General features: G+C 39.9%; 1 protein-coding gene across 5 annotated transcripts in view; it reads right to left on the minus strand.

The window, feature by feature from the left end:
• The window catches only part of mast2 (microtubule associated serine/threonine kinase 2), a 416,446-nt gene that overhangs the window by 139,131 nt on the left and 259,132 nt on the right, over window positions 1-18,183 (minus strand). For all 5 annotated transcript variants that reach the window (XM_069938760.1, XM_069938759.1, XM_069938762.1 and 2 more), the window contains one exon: window positions 8,579-8,670. In XM_069938760.1, the coding sequence (XP_069794861.1) occupies window positions 8,579-8,670 (92 nt within the window). The remainder of the gene's footprint in view (window positions 1-8,578; window positions 8,671-18,183) is intronic.

Below are 18,183 nucleotides of genomic sequence, written 5' to 3' on the forward strand. Positions count from 1 at the left end.
GGATATTGTAAAAGGGCTGGATGACTTGGAGTTTGTCAAATGTGTAAAGTTTTCTCAATGAATATACAGGGTTCCAACAAAAGAGATTCCAATACTTTGTAGAAGAACATTTTGGGTCCAGTGATCATAATGCCATTACTTTCAAGTTAATTATGGAGAAAGATATGTCTGGACCTCAGACTGAGATTCTAAATTGGAGAAAGGCTAATTTTGAGGAAATGAGAAAGGATCTAGAATGCATGGATTATGATAAGTTGTTTTCAAGCAAGGTAAGTGAAGGACCTACAAAGGTGAAAATTTTAGAGTACAGAGTTTGTATGATCCTGTCAGTATTGAAGGCAAGGTTAGCAGACATAGGTATTTTTTGTTTTCAAGGGATATTGGGGATCTGGTTTGGAAGAAGAGAAAGGTGTATAGCAATATAGAGCAAATGAGGTACTTGACGAGCATAAAAAATACAAGAAAAACCTCAAAAAACAAATCAGGAAGGCAAAACTTGGTGGTAGCATGGTTGGTGTAGTAGTTAGTGCAACACCTTTACAGTGCCAGCAATCGGGACCAGGGTTCAAATCCTGCACTGTCTGTAAGGAGTTGGTATGTTCTCCCCATATCTGCATGGGTTTTACTTGGGGGCTCTACACCCACCGTTTGAAATGTACCAGGGGTATAGGTTAATTGAGAGTAAATAGAGCGGCACACACTTGAGGGCTGAAATGGCCTGTTTCCATGCTGTATGTCTCAAAAAAAGATGAGGTTGCTTTGTAAAGAAAAATCCTTCTGGTTTTTACTGGTATATTAAGAACAAAAAGATAGCAAGGAACAAAATTGGTCCTCTTAAAGATCAGAGTGGTCGGCTTTGAAAAGAGCCAAGAGATGGGGGATATCTTAAATGTTTTCTTTTCCCCATCAGTATTCACTCAGGAAACAGGCACAGAGTTCTGGGAAGTAAGGAAAAAAAGCAGTAAGGTCATGGAACCTGTACAGATTAAAAGGAATTTAGTGCTTGCTGTCTTAAAGCAAATAAGGGGGGGATAAATCATCAGGCCTGAAAATATATTCTCTTGGACCTTGAGAGAGGCTAGTGTAGAAATTGCAGAGGTTCTGGCAAAAATATTTAAAATGTCCTTAGCCACACGTGTGGTGCCGGAGGATTAGAGGGCAGCTTACATTATTCCGTTGTTTAAAAAAAGCTCCAAAAGTAACCCTGGAAATTATGGGTCAGTGAGCCTGACGTCAGTAGCAAGTAACCTATTGGAAGCTTTTCAAAGAAAGTAGATATACAATAATTTGGATAGCCAGAAACTGATTAGCTGGTAGATCGTGTTTAACCAATCTTATAGAATTTTTCCAGGAGGCTACCAGGAAAGATGACAAAGGTAAGGCTGTGGATGTTGACTACATGGACTTCACTAAGACCTCTGACAAGGTCCCACATGGGAGATGAGTTCATGAGGTTCAAACATTAGGTATCCATGAAGAGATTGTAAATTGGATACATAATTGGTTGCATGGGAGAAATCAGAGAGTAGATGTGAATGATTGCCTCTCAGACCTGAGGCTTGTGACTAGTGGTGTGCCTCAGGGATCAGTGCTGGGACCATTGTTGTTTGTCATCTATATCACTGTTCTGGATGATAATGTTGTAAATTGGATCAGTAAGTTTACACTTGACAGTGAAATTGGAGGCGTTGTGGACAGCAAAGGTTTTCAAAGCTTGCAGAGGAATCTGGACTAGCTGGAAAAATGGAATTAAAAATGGCAGATGTAATTTAATGCAGACAACCCAGGAAAGGAAATACACAGTAAATGGTAGGGCACTGCGGTAGAACAGAGAGATCTAGGAATAAAGATGCATTATTCCCAGATGGGTAGGATTGTAAAGACAGCTTTTGGCATATGGGCCTTCATAAATCAAAGTATTGAGTATAGAAGCTGGGATGTTATGTTGATGTTGTATAAGACATTGGTGAGGCCAAATTTAGCGTATTGTGTGCAATTTTGGTCACCAAACGATAGAAAAGATTTATTAGGATGCTGCCAGAATTCAGGAAATGAGTTACAGGGAGGTTAAACAGGTTAGGACTTTATTCCCTGGAGTGTAGAAGAATGAGGGAAGATTTGATATTTAAAATTATGAAGGGATAGACAGAGTAAATTTAGATAGGCTTTTTCCACTGAAAGTAGGTGAGATACAAAGCAGAGGACATGGGTTAAGAGTAAAAGGGGAAAAGTTTAGGGGGAATGTGAGGGGGAACTTCTTTACACAGAGAGCAGTAGAAGTGTGGAACAAACTGCCAGCTGAGGTGGTGAATGAGGACTCAATTTTAACATTTAAGAAGCATTTGGACAGGTACTGTATTTGGATCAGTGAGGCTATGGACTGGAAGAAAGTCAGTGGGACTAGGCAAAAACAAATTGGTTCAGCACAGACTAAGGGGCCTGTGTCTGTGCTTTAATGTTCTATGGTTCTAAAATGGACTAAATTGCTCTCCAGCTGTTTGAATCATGCTGAGTTAATGGTTGAAACAGAATTGACTTCAATTCTTAATAAACATGGAAACCTTTTATATAGTTTAGAAACACTACTGCTACAAACATTACCCAACTTTATTAATTCAGATTTTTAATGATTGGGTTACTTCTATTAACAACAATACTTCAGAGCCCGACAGTTATTAAGGGAAAGAAAAGGGAAGAAAGGAAGTAAGGGGGGAAAAAAAGAGGGTGAGCTTTGTTATATGTGAAGAAAAAAGTCTTTTCTGGAGGGGGTTGGCTGGGAGAGAATAACTGTCACTGCGAAATCAGTTGACGCTTGCGAGCAGGTTCGCAATCCAAATGGAGAGGGGAGTTGTGGTTGCCCGGCAAGGGATAAAGGACAACTCGGTGGGGGGGGGGACATTTGGAGTTAAGGGAATATTAGATGTGGGAGTTGTTGAAGTATTTTATGTTTTACATGTGTTGTCATACATTGAGTTCAAAAAGGGAAAACAGAGATGAAAATGGGGAAAAGGGGGATGGTGGTGGTGAGGAAGCGGAAATGAGGTGTGAACAGGATATGAGATGGCCATGTTGAACTATATGACTAAAAATATTAATGGAATACATAACCAAATTAAACAAAAAAGACTATTTAATTTCCTGAAAAAATACACATAGCATTTGTGCAGGAAACGCATCTAACTGGAGTGGAACATAATAAATTAAAGAAAGACTGGGTAGGGCACGTAGCGGCACCATCACATAATTCAAAAGCTAGAGATGTAGCTATATTAATTAATAAAAATGTACCAATCAAAATAGATGAAATAATAATAGATCCAGAAAGGAAGTATGTAATGATAAAGTGTCAGATATATTCAGAATTTTGGAATTTGATCAATATATATGCACCTAATGAAGAGGATCAAAAGTTTATGCAAAATTTTTTTTTGAAGATTGTAGATACGCAGGGGAATATATTGATAGGAAGGGATTTTAACCTTAATTTGGATCCAATGTTGGATAAAACTGGACAAAAGACTAGCAAAAAGAATAAAATGGCCAAATTTATGGTTAAATCAATGCAGGAAATGAAACTTATGGATATATGGAGGAGGCAGCACCCAAGAGAGAAGGAATATTCATATTATTCGAGTAGGCATAAAACATACTCAAGGATTTATATGTTTTTGTTGTTGGCTCATATTCAAAGGAGAGTTAGGAAAACTGAATATAAAGCTAGATTGCTATCTGATCATTCACCCCTGTTATTAGCAATAGAACTGGAGGACATCCCACCAAGAACATATAGATGGAGGTTAAACTCCATGCTACTTAAAAGGCAGGAATTTAGAGAATTTATTGAACGCCAAATTAAAATGTACTTTGAAATAAATACGGAATCAGTGAAAGACAAATTTATATTATGGGATGCAATGAAAGCCTTCATTAGAGGGCAGATAATAAGTTATGTAACTAAGATGAAAAAGGACTACAATCGGGAAATAGAACAGTTGGAAAGGGAGATAGTAAGTACAGAAAAAGAACTAGCAACAAGGGATGATATAACAAAAAGAGGAGAATTGGCGGACAAAAAAATAAAATATGAAACATTACAAACGTACAAGGTAGAGAAGAACATAATGAAAATAAAGCAAAAGTATTATGAGCTAGGAGAAAAAACACAAAATATTAGCCTGGCAACTTAAAACAGAACAAGCTAAAAGAACTGTATTGGCATCAAGGAAAAAGGACAAACAAATTACATATAATCCAATGGAGATTAATGAGAACTTTAAAGAATTTTATGAACAATTATACCAAACTGAGAACGAGGAGAAAGATGATAAAATAGAAGAGCTTTTAGCTAAAATTGAACTGCCGAAATTGCAAGAAGAGGAGCAAAACAAACTGATTAAACCATTTGAAATAGAGAAAGTACAGGATATATTTTAAAAAGCTGCCGAACAATAAAATGGCTGGAGAGGATGGATTCCCAAAAGAATTCTATAAAACATTTAAAGAGTTATTAATTCCTCCTCTCCTGGAAGTAATGAACCAGATTGAAGAAACACAAAATTTGCCAGATTCATATAAGACAGCAATAATTACAGTAATACCAAAGACGGGGAAGGATCCACTAACACTAGCATCATATAGACCAATATCTCTACTTAATTCAGATTATAAAATAGCAAAATTATTAGCAAACAGATTGGCTGACTCTGTACCAAAAATAGTAAAACAAGATCAAACTGGATTTATTAAGAAAGGACAAACAGCAAACAGTGGATAATGTCTGTAAATTTATTAATCTAATTCAAGGAAATAAGAAGCCAACAGTGGCTGTAGCTTTAGACGCAGAAAAAGCCTTTAACAGGGTAGAATGGAATTATTTATTCACAGTTTTACACAGATTCAATCTACCAGAAAAATATATTAATTGGATTAAAGCATTATATAAAGGACCATTGGCGAAGGTGACAGTAAATGGATATGTATTGACCCAATTAGACCTACTTAATGTCAACAAGGCAGTGATGTCCACTATCTCCCTCACAATGCTTTAGCAATAGAACCATTGGCAGAACTGATAAGAACAGAAAATAAAATAAAGGGATAAAAATAAAGGAGGAGTATAAAATCAGTTTATTTGCAGATGACATCATAGTATTCTTAACAGAACAAGAAATATCAATAAAAGAACTACATAAGAAATTGAAGGAATATGGAGAAATATCGGGGTACAAGATCAATGCAAATAAAAGTGGTGATGACAATGAGCAATGAGGATTATACAGAAGTTAAAAAAGAATCACATTTAAATGGCAAACACAAGCAATCCGATACCTAGGTATAAGATTAGATAATAATTTAAGCTACTTGTACAAATTAAATTATCAGCCACTAATAAAGAAATTGCAGGAAAACTTAGAACATTGGAAAGAATTACCGCTGACGTTGATAGGGAGGGTAAATTGCATTAAAATGAATGTCTTCCCAAGGATACAATACTTATTTCAATCGTTACCAATTCCCTTAACAGAGAAATTCTTTAATGAACTAAAGAGAATAATAAGGATATTTTTATGGAAAGGGGGGAAACCGAGGTTAGCGTTAGATAAATTAACAGAGAGGTACAACCAAGGTGGTTTGGAGTTACCAAATTTTAAAAATTATTATAGAGCAGCACAATTAAGGTATTTATCAGATTTTTATCAGACAAGGGAAAAACCAGATTGGACTAAGATAGAGCTAGATAAAATAGGGGAGAAGGTACTGGAACATGTACTTTATAAGTGGGATGAAAAGCTGGTACAATATAAAAGCTCACCAGTATTGCATCATTTACTCAATATATGGAAGAAGATTCACTTAGAAAGGAAAAAAACAAATTACCAAATACCAAAATTATTATTGACGCAAAATCAGTTAATCCCTTTTACCATAGACAGCCTTTCCTTTAGAGAATGGGAGAGAAAAGGAATCGGAAGAATAGAAAATTGTTTTTTGGGAAATAATTTATTAACATTTGAACAAATGAAGCACAAATATGGAATAACTCGTGGTACAATGTTTGCATACCACCAACTGAAAACCTACTTAAAAGATAAATTGGGAAACAGACTGAGATTACCAGAAGGAAGCAGCTTTGAATATGTGATTACAGACACAATGATAATAAAAAGATTTATAACGAACATGTACATCAAGCTGCAAGAGAAGGAAAATGATGAAATAAGCTATAAACACAAAAGTGGGAAAAAGATTTAAACATAAAGATAAAAAAATGAAACATGGGAAATGTTATGCTCTGGAACTATGAAGAATATAATAAACACGAGGTTACGCATGATACAGTATTATTGGTTACACAGGTTATATATCACGCCCCAAAAGTTAAAAAAAAATGAAATCCAACATTATCAGATAAATGTTTTCTCTGGAAGAAGGACATGGGAACAACAGTACATGCAATTTGGCCATGTGAAAAAGTGAGAAAGTTTTGGGAAGATCTAAATCAGGTATTAAATAAAATCACAAAAAACATACTAAAAAATCCAGAGATCTTCTTGCTAAGTAATACAAGAAGTAAAGAATGAGGCCTCAAACTGGATGAAGCGCAAAAAAGATTTATTATGATAGCCTTAGCTGTTGCAAAAAAATGTATGTCAACTTGGAAATCGGAAGAGAGCCTGAGAGTACAGCAATGGTACCTGGAAATGAATAAATGCATTCCATTGGAAAAAATAACATATAATTTAAAAAATAAAGTCACATTATTTGAGCAAATTTGGGAGCCGTACATGGAACAGAGAGGGCTTGCCTTGGACGTCCACCCCCTAAAATGATAAGAAGACAAAACGACTTGATCCAGAGTGCAAAAGTAGATGACACATTTTTCTGGTGTATTTTTCATTGTGTGATGACATTGTTTAATGGTTTTATTGTATTGTATATATGTTGAATGTTTAATGGGTTTGGAGGGGGGTGGGAAGGTAGGGGAGGGGAAAAAGGGGAGAAAATGCCACTGTGTATATTTAAGAGGGAAATGTTTGTATGTATTTTGATTGATATGGTTCACGGTGTGAAAAGTTTTAAAAAATTAAAAAGAAAAGATAATATTGGATATTCAAATGCATGTCTCTATTTTTTTCCAGAGATGGTTTTTGGATTCATTTATTGGATTGCTTGCATAGCAACTAAAAGAGCGAAAACAAGTAGCTCCTGGTTTTGTTCTTCATCTTTAAAAGTGGTTTCTGACTGTCTAAACAATTTCAACTTAACTAGGCAAGACCTATATAAATCAGTGTCTTGTTACCTCTCAAGAAACATACTGATAGAACTGTATTCTATGTCGGTTTTCCATTTCCAGACGTCAAATTTATGAAGAATGCTGAGATACTAAATGCAAATATAACCAATCGGAAATAAAATCCACAATTATAAAATGCAATTAGGATTATAATTTTCCTTCCCATTCTTGCTGGGAAATGTTTCATAGCAAAGGTAACATCTTAAACTCGAATCTTAAAAGTTGTGTACTCAGAGAGTTAAATTATTATTGTTTTCAAAACCTTGAGATGCTGTAATTCTGACCAAGATGTGACAATAACAATGAATCCCTGAAGTGGTTACATTTCACAGTGTGCTTGCGAGTAAATGCTCAGCGCTGGTTATATGTTTTATAACACCAGTGATTTTACTTATTAGTTTATTTTTCAAGATGATGGTGACAAGACCAGAATTTATTCTTTATACATAACCATCCTTGGGAAAATGACACTAAGCTAATGAAATTCACATCCTGAAAAAATGAATAAGTATATTCTAAAAATGCTGCTCAGATGAGTCGTAAGTAACAGAACCTGGAGGGTGAGGAATGGACAAATAACATTTTGATTCGTTTAGAGATAGTAAAGAAGGCATTTGTGAGCCTTTCACAGGGAGAAGGACTGAATTGTGGTACAGTTGAGTATCATCATCTAGGTGGCAAATCTTCTATTGAACAGGATGCAATATTGTACCAGTGTCCGTTATCTGCTTGAGAATGCAATGATAATTGAACATTTATCATGTGTTTAGTTTCTCTTTAAATAATGATTGGCGTTCCACCCTCTGCAACAAACAGGAAGCAGATACTGTATTGAATTCTGGAGAAATTAATAAGTATTTATGTTTTAACGCAAATTGACACATCCATTTTGGTCTGCTCAACAAATCAGAATAATTGTTCCAGGTCAGCCAATGATGAGGCATCTCCAAAAGGGATCTCCTGCATTCAACCACACAGGGAACAGATGGAATTCTGCAGCACACTCAGCTGACTGTGACAAACCCTGTAGGATGCGCGATGATATGGTGTGTCTGATAAATCTACGTCTAAATTCCAAACTTTGGTCAAAATGGAAAATGCACACTACATTTTATAAACTTAGAGATGTAGCTCAGTCCTTCTGGCCCACAAGCCCATGCCACCAGATATACCCATGTGATCCTGCACAGTTTTTGGAATTTTGTTTTTCTCTCTGACATTATGATTTGCTTTGTAAATGTTGCTAGTAAATTAAAAGCTAAGTTTCAATAATTTACTCCTTACCCGTGTGTCCTGGCAGCGGTGAATGGGGACGTGGTAGCGTTGGTGAGGTGCTTGAAGTCACAATTAGGCTCTTCCGGTTATTTGTACGGCAACTGCAACACAAAAAAGCAAATGTTCACAAATAAACCTTTTTTTTGTGTGTTTTTCTCCAAACCTATCATTTGTACTCAGTAAATCCCAATAGTTTATGACCATGACCGTATTGTCATGTGCAGAAGTACAATGCATATATACATTGAAATTTTTATTTGCCGGAGCCAGATTCTTTGCAAAATTTTTTAAAATCTTCAATAGTATACATTAAATTACCAGATGGAAAGCAATAATAAATATAATGCCATTATGATGACACACCAACGGAGATCTGAGAAGATTTGGCCTGCCATTGAATATCAAATTCCAGCAATTCCGTTCTTTTACTACAGTCACAACGTCAGCAGATTTTCGTGTTTTACTCTATCAAACTTCTACAGGTTCACTGTGGAAAGTTGACTGGATGGTTGCCTCGCAGCCTGGTTTGGAAGTTTGACTGACCAGAAACAGAAAAGACTGAAGAATGTAGTAAACGTAGCCACAGACTCTGACCTCCCCTCCACTGCAAAGATCTATGTGAGACGATGCCTCTAGAACAGGGGTATCAAACTCAAATTCACGGAGTGCCAAAATTAAAAACTTGGACTAAGTCGAGGGCCGAATTAAATATTTATTGAAAATTTTCAACAACATCTGCATGTTTTCTCTTCTTTCAACATATGTAATGTTAAACTTTTTCTTATTAAAATAAATGTTTAATAATAGTTTTGGATAAACTCTTTCATTGTCATTGGCCCATTTCCTTTAGCGTCTGAAACCGTGCACATGACGAGTCAATGAGGGATGATTAAAGCAGTGGTCTTCAAACTTTTTCTTCCCACCCACAGACCACCTTAAGCAATCCCTTACTAATCACAGAGCACCAATGGCACAGGAACGCGAGTGGAAAGAAAAAGGTTGAGAACTGTTGTATTGTGGTAACTCCACATCTGATTAGGTTAATTGTTAGGCAAGTGGTCAGAGAAGGACCCCCCCCCCACCCCAAGAAAGGCTTAAATCACAGGAACAAAATAAGCTTCCGTCTCACTGCTCCCAATCTTACAGACAGTTCTGATGTGGAATGTGGGGTCGCAGCTCCACGTTCACCCGAGTTCAGGTGCTGTCTGTGTGGAGTTTGTACGCTCTCCTCTTGTCTTGGACCAACAGGTTGGTCGCCTGACGAAGGCACCCGAACCCCCCGCTGAAACGCCGGCGTCCGGGGCAGTGGAGGAATTGGCTGAGAAGAGCGCGTTGCTCCCACCCCCCCCTCCCATGGTTGGAGAGGGATTAAACTGCAATCTCACGGCGCCGGGCTCGTCTCCAACAAAAGGAGCGGGAGGCAGGGTCCGCCACGCATGGAGCGAGGGGGAAGGCATCGCCAACGACACGTTCGGTCCGGCGTCGCCGCTGAAGCGCAGACCCAGCGAGGATGGTCCCCAACTCCAGCCGCGTCTGTGTGTCCGGGAGCCGGGCGGGCTGAGTGCGGCGCTCCGATCCCCGGGATTCGGGACTCTGAGATCCCTCCACACCTCCGGCGTCTTCATTTTCACCTTCAGTGTGCATGCGCTATACTGGCGTGGTGGCCAGCGGGCCAACTCTAATATATATTTAATATGATCTTGCGGGCCAAATATAATTATATCGCGGGCCAAATTTGGCCCGCGGGCCAGAGTTTGACACGTGTGCTCTAGAAGGTAGCCAACATCATAAACAACCTCCACTACTCATGACCAAATGTTGGAAATAAAAGAACATAAACCTAAAAGAAAACTTCTATATCTCATACATTTAAGACAATGTCAGTTCAATTATTTTTAGGTTTCTATGTTGCCAATACTGCACAAGGTTTTTTCAAAGTAGCACAGACTACAAAAGAAAGGTACTGAGCTGACACAGATCATGAGTTAAACTAGATTTCAAATATCATATTCAATTGGGAAAGCTCATTTTAAAAAGGATGCCAAGGCCAGCAATAGGCTTCTGAAAATAATTAAGAGGCTAGAAAAGCTGTAAATTTTCTCTTTAAAATTAATGGCTCAGAAAATGGAGGAAAGAGGTGAATTGCAAAATAAGGTGATAAGATTTCAGATTTCTTATCAGAGCATGTACATGACACCACATATCACCCTGAGATTCTTTTTCTGTGGGTGAGGCAGAATTATTACTTATTGGTAGTACAAAAAAACACTGTACCCAGTGTATACATGTAAACAAATAAAGAACTGAAAACAGATAATGAATGTAAACAAACTGACCGTGCAATAGAGAGAAAAAAATCAATAAGGTACACAAGTCAGAGTCCTCAAATGAGTCCCTGATTGAGGTTGTTGTTGAGGAGTCTGATGGTGGACGGGGTAGCAGCTGTTCCTGAACCTGGTGGTATGAGTCTTTCCTGATGACAGCAGCAAGAACAGAGCATGTGCTGGGTGGTGTGGATGGATCCTGATGATCGCTGCCGCTCTCGAGTGGCAGCATTCCCTGTCGATGCTCTCGATGGTGGGGAGAGTTTTGCCTGTGGTGTCCTGACCTGTGTCCACTACCTTTTGCAGGGCGTTACACTCAGAGGAATTTATATGACCAAGCAGACCATGATGCAGCCAGTCAGCACACTTTCCACCACACATCTGTTGAAATTTGCCAGGATTTCTGGTGTCATACCAAACCTCCACAAACTCCTGAGGAAGTAGAGGCATCAACGTGCTTTCTTAATGATGCCTTTAGTGTGTTCGGTCCACAAACATTCCTCTGAGATGTTGACTCCCAAGAACTTAAATTTGCTCATTCTCTCCACTTCTGATCCCCAATGATCACTGTATTGAATACCTATGACTTTCCCTTCCTGAAGTCAACAATAAGCTCCTTAGTTTTGGTGACAATGAGCGCAAGGGTATTGTTGGTGCACCATTCATCCAAGTTTTCAGTCTCCCTCCTGTATGCTGTACTATGAGCTCCCATTTTAGTAAAATGGGATTATCGCTGTAAGGGATAGTATAGACAAGAGGAACTGAATGGTCACAGTTAACATTTCACACAAGCCCCAGCACCACACAAGTCACAGTCCAGCAACAATTCAATATAGGCAGAACTGAGGGATGATTTGTCACAGTCTGTTTCAGATTCGTTACATTTGCAAAGACATTGTGACTTTGCAGGGGAGAACCATTCTGACAGCTGAAGAGAAAGCAGCTTTTGAAGCAACTCTTGTGGTCAGCCATTTTTGTGAATTCAGAGCAAAGCATGGTCAATGAATGACTGAGCCTTTTTCGTGGATTGACCTGTACCAGGTGGGTTTTTTGGGAAGCAAAGTGTTACATTTTGATTGTGACTAACAATGAAGGTCACTTGGAGATACCGGTGCCATGGTCTTGCAAGCTTTGTGGAGGCTGCCCAGTTCGAGTCTTGCCTACAAAAGGACCAGGAGTGTTATGACCACAGCTCGTGGATGGACATTTCTTCAAAGGCATCACAAGGAAAATTCGTGAGTCTGTAGCAGCGACAACTCGTCTTCCCATCAGTTCAACATAATTATGGGCATCAAATTTCAAAGGCCTGCAATTCAACAGTAAATTTGAAAGACTGAACTTTGAAGTAACTTTCTAGATTTTGGCCTGGTCTGTAATGGTTTGGGTATATCACATGCACATATTAATACACCTGTGCATAGTTGGGGATAGATTTAGTGTTAAGGATAGCTTAAGAGTTTAGACTATAGTTTAAGAGTAAGAAATAAAATTAGTGTTTTAAAATTAAACATTGTCTGGTTCATTGCCTATTGCTGCTCATTACACACAGTTTGTAACAGCCGACTCATCACCTTTCTTTTTACAACCCACTGCCATGGTATTGTCAGCAAATTTGTAGATGGTGTTATTATTGCATCGATCCACACAGACGTAGGTGTAAAGTGAGCCCTGTTGTGCTCCAGTACTGATGCAGATTGTGTAGAAATGTAGAAATTGTATTTTAAAATAACCACACAGAAATCATTATAAGTAAAGCCTAAAAGCGGCTGCTAAGGGGTTGACAATCAGCTGACAATCGCCTGACAGCCCACCTTCCCCCTGCCCTCCCGGCGCAGTACGTCGGGGCAGTGGCGGCCGGCGCGGGCTGGAGGGGTTGGGGCGGCTGGCGCGGGATGTAGGGGTTGGGGTGGCTCGCGCGGGCTGTTCCCACTTATGAGGGACAGATTAATTTGTTGCTTTCCAATGCAGGCACCGAGCACCAAATGTTTGTTGATAATCTGCCCATAGCCATGCCAATCCTCGAGTGCTCAGAGTGGACTCAGACCAGCAGAGAGTTTGAACTAGCAGAGGCATCGGGAGAAATATATAACCACACAGATCTCGGTGGTGCAGAACAATTTACACATGAACCAGTTAGCAAAAGACATGAGGGTAGCAAATAAAAACCCAGGGAGTTGGTCAGAGGGAAATGCAAACACCCTGAACAATTTGGTGAGGACACACTCATCCACAGCTGTTTTGATAAAGTCAGTAACAGTCCTGGTGTAACCAATCTCATTGTTTATAAACGAGAGACCATGGCATTCACTGTGAATCATAAACTTAAAAGCACCACTCAAGAGTTGGTAACTTGAGTAATTGTGCGGAAACATTCATAGGGCCACACACCTCTTTCACTGAAATAGTGGCATCTGAGCAAGATTAATGGTGAGAAAACTTTAAGTCAGCAATTTAACATGGCCATAAAACTAATTCAAACTATTTTGGAAATCTTTTGATTTTATAGCTTGTAAAGACATAGACAGTGTCAACGATGAAATAAGGTCCAGTAATAGCTTTTAAGACAGTGAATAACTATTTCAGAGAGAAATCATTGAAAAATTTGGGGAAAGAAATGAGGCGTTGAATCATGATAAGATGTCTCGGTTAGTCCTTCAGTCATACAAAATTCAACAACTTTAGGACTTCTGCATTCAAATCAGAATGACCCTTTGTGATTCAAACGAAGGGTGGAAGCAGCATTTTATAGGCTGGTCACATAATGCCCAGGTCAAAAAGAATCAGGAATGTGAGGAAACCCATTCTAGAAATGGATTAACTCACAATATAAAAACTTCAGTATCATTTCTTTGCTGCTTCAAAGAAAAAACCTCTTACCTGAAACACAGAAGTGGCAGTGGAACTCCTTCCTGTGTTATAAAGTGATATCACAAAGGCAAAGCAGAAACAGCAAAGGTGTTTTAATTCCCAAAATTATTGCACTAAGGGGATTGTCAGGAAGGAAGCTCAATATTTAGGGCAACGTGGAAGATGAAAAGGAAGCATGGCAGGTGGCTATTCTGTGGGGCTACTTTAATTTGGATGGGCCAACATTACTGACGTATTGAAGTTGGTTAACACAATTTAAAGAGTAGAAGTAGGAAAAGTGAAATATTGCTCACATATTCAAAAAAGCACTTCACCCAACTTAGCAAATGAGATCAATCTCCATGACCAAACAACTGCAAGGATAACCACGAATAAAAAGATTGTTTTTTATCTAATGGCAAACAGAAAGAAGATCAGGGGTTGGTAAATTGCTTCATTGTTTTTTATTCAGCATATTCCTTTATCATCACTGGTAAAAGGTCTCCGAGTACCATCACAAATAGACATGAATTAACAATCTTGATATGCTCCGCACTTGTTTCCAAGGGTAATTGCTATGGAGTTTTGAGGCAAGGAGAATACGAATCACCTCCCAGGTGACTTCTGTAAACTTTTCTGAGGGCTTACTTTCCAAAGGCATATTTGCATGACAAGGTTTTTCAAAACCTTCAACTTGATTCAGATTGGCGTAACAGAAAATGCTATCAAAGAAAGAAATGGTGCTCATCTCTGGTTTTATAGTCATTTGTGGAGCAACTTTATAAATGATGGATATTCAGACTCAAAAAGAAATGCATCTCTGAGGCATACCGGACAAAATGGAGAAAGGAAAGTTGGAACTGTTGAGATATACCAAAAGAGCAGATCAGGCCTTCTGAATCAAACATCAAGAAGCATTTCCTTAGATCAGTAAATTCCAGTATTAACATGATATTGTACGTCCTAATTCAACGAATAAATGCTTCCATTCATAAATGTTAAATCTGGCATTCTGGAAAATGGAAAATGTCTTTTTATCTTGCTTCATATCCAGTAATTTGCATTCTTGTAAATAAATCATGTCAAAAATTGTCCACCATTGGCTTAAATTCTTCACTTTTTGTAAGATAACATCAATACTACAACCATCAACATTGTTTTTTTTTTAAACTTGTAAAATAACAGTAATTTGCTTATACCTTGGTAACAATTTGTATTGTGCATGAAATTCATTTTCACCACATTTGCCTTTAACAGTCATTTTGTTGCCTAATCAAAAAAAAGTGTACAATTCAACATGCCCTACAAAACTTAGTAAACCACTGAAAAACCAACTATCATTTTAAAATACTGTGTTCCTGAATATGACTAGGTAGCGAACCACACCACTCCATTATCAAACCAGCGTATGTTATTGTGGGCCCCCACAGGATCAGAATCAAAACTCTGGGAGGCGCGTGACTTCAGCGGTCAGGTAATTGTGATTGTACGCCAACTAATTATTATTTAAACTCCTGCGAAGATTCCATTAAACTCACAAATAACTTCTGTTATGATTTATTGACTGCACCACTCACTCATTGGTTATCCCGACAGTCCAAACAATATTTCGGACCTCACTATGGATGTGCAGAACACCATTGCGCTCAAACTTCCAGTATTTTGGACCTTGCAGCCACAGGTCTAATTTGAGCAGGCCGAGGCCCAATTCCATCTACACCAGATTACCACTGATGCAACAAAGTACTCCTATGTCATTGAATCACTGGACCAAGACACCACGGGACATATTGTCATTTCTTACGCCAGCCTCCAGCCAACAACCAGCCACGAAACTCCTGCTCGTGTGTATTTTCGGCCTTTCCCAATGCAAAAGGGCACGAGTTCTCCATATGGATGGCCTGGGCGACCACACTCCTTCTGAACTAATCAACAAAATGCTGGTGGCCATGGACGGACACAAGCTCTATCTGCTTTTCGAGCAACTTTTTCCTCGAGGAAATTCCAGAAGACATCTGTTCGCTGCTTGTTAACAAACCCTGTTGCTTAGCAGCCCATGCTGATGGGTTGTGGCATGCTAAGCAGCACAGTAGACTTTTGGTTGGGCTCGTAGGAGTGCCTTGACAAAGGGCATGAACCCTGCTGATTCTTGATAACGGTGTGGCGTCAGACTCGACTGGATGCAGCCCAGACAGAGCAGTGGTGCAATTACCATCAGAGATGGGGAGCTGCAGCCTGCCATTGCCGTTCCCCCTGCGCCCATCTGAGAAGTGCCGAGACAGACTGTCGGTAGTGGTCATAACTGCCATCCAAAAGAACAACCTCCTTTTCCTCTGGGATCGACATTCAGGCTGTCAGTTCTTGGTCAACACTAGAGTGGAGGTTAGAGCGTTTCCCTCCTCCGGCCCAGACATGTCCAGGAAAGAATGCCCTCCTGTCACGGCCACTAGCATCCAGACTGACAGGTAATGGACTCAATTTTGACTCATCATGGTTCAGCTGATCTTTTATCATTGCTGATGCATCACAGTCACTTCTGGGAGCTGATTTTTTAAGAGCACACTCCCCTCTAGTAGATATCAATGGTCACCACCCAGATAATTCGAAGACTTTTGAGTCCCTTGCCTTGAACACCGCGGCGTTGCCCGCACTTTTCCTTGACTCAATTATGCTCTCAGACAACGAATATACCAGAATCCTAGCAGAATTCCCCAGCATTGTTACTCCGCAGTTCTCGATGGTCCAACTGAAACATGGAGTACAGCACCACGTTCCGACCCGTGGACGTCCCCTGCTTGCATGAGTGTGCAGGCTACTTCCAGATAAATTGTGATTGGCTAAAGACGAATTCTGATATATGGAGGAATTGGGAATTGTCCACTGCTCCGACAGCCCTTGGGCATTGCATATGGTACCTCAGGCGTCTAGAGAGGTTTTAGACCTTGTGGGGACTATCACCGTCTGAATGACATCACTGTGGCAGATCACTAGCCAGTTCCCCCATAAAGGATTTCTCTGCCATCTTTCACAGCATTAAGATTTTCTCCAAAATTGACCTAGTGCACGGATACCATCAGATCCCAATTCACCTAGATGGCATTCCTAACACTGCCTTGATTACCCCGTTGGGCTATTTGAATTCATCCGTTTGCCATTCATTTTTAAAAATGTGGCCCAGACATTTCAACGCCTAATGGGCACCGTTACCTGCGGCCTGGATTTCGTATCTGTTTATTTGACAACAGCCTTAACGACAGCCATTCGTGACAGCAGCACCTGGACCATCTCAACAATGTCAGATCAATGGCTATGGGTCAGCGATCAACCTGGCCAAATGCCAGTTTGCCCTCACATCAATCGATTTCCTCAGCCACTGCATCAGTCAGCACGGAGCGGTTCCACTACCTTCCAAGGTTGAGGCCATTTGCAAATTTCCAAGACCCTCTTCCAACTCTCTGCAAGAGTTTGTTGGCATGATTAACCTTTATTGTTTTGTGCCAGCTGCAGTCCAAGTTATGCAGCCACTTTTCAAACTCTAGTCCAGACATCCCAAGGAGCTGAAATGGGATGATGAGGCCGCAGCCGCATTCGAGACTTCCAAAGGAGCGCTAGCGAGAGTCACTATGCTCGTGCACTCGAGGGTTGACGTGCCAACGGCTCTGACAGTAGATGAGTCAGGCACTGGGGTTGGCGGCGTGCCGGAGCATCTCATCAATGCCATCTGGAAACCCCTAGCTTTCTATCGTCATCATTTGAGACCACTGGAGCAAAAGAACCGTGCTTTTGACAGGGAGCTCCTTGCCCTCGACTTGGTCATATGGCATTTTTGCTATTTCCTTGAGGGCAGAGGGTTTATGGTCTACATGAATCACAAGCCGTTGACTTTTGCCTTTGCCAAGATGTCACATTCGTGGTCGGCTCGACAACAATGATAACTCTCCGACATTTCAGAATTTACAACTACGATATATCACATCGCCGGGAAGAACAACCTAGTTGCCGGCACACTACCCCACACCACCATTGCTTCCCTCCATTCGCTTGTTCCCAGTTTAGACTACACAGCTATGGCAGCAGCTCAGAAGGAAGATGAAGAGATGGGCGTGCATTGCACTGCCATTTCGGGACTGAAAATGGAGGACATATGTTTTAGTCCAGCGAATGTCTCCTTACTTTGTAACATATCTACTGCCAACTGAGGCCCAATGTACTTTCTGCGTGGGGACGTTGGATGTTTGATGCCATACACAATTTAGATCACCCTTCGATTAGGATGACAAGAAGGCTCGTATGGGTAAATTCATTTGGCACAGCCTGTGCAAGCAAGGACATGCATCCAGTGCCAGACCTCAAAAGTTCAGCGCCACACCAAAGTCCCACCACAGGTGTTTGCACTTATGCATGCAGATTTGATCACATCCATGTGGATATCCTCAGCCCGTT

This window comes from Narcine bancroftii, chromosome 5 (genome assembly GCF_036971445.1).
Source record: "Narcine bancroftii isolate sNarBan1 chromosome 5, sNarBan1.hap1, whole genome shotgun sequence".
Classification (NCBI taxonomy): Eukaryota; Metazoa; Chordata; class Chondrichthyes; order Torpediniformes; family Narcinidae; genus Narcine; species Narcine bancroftii.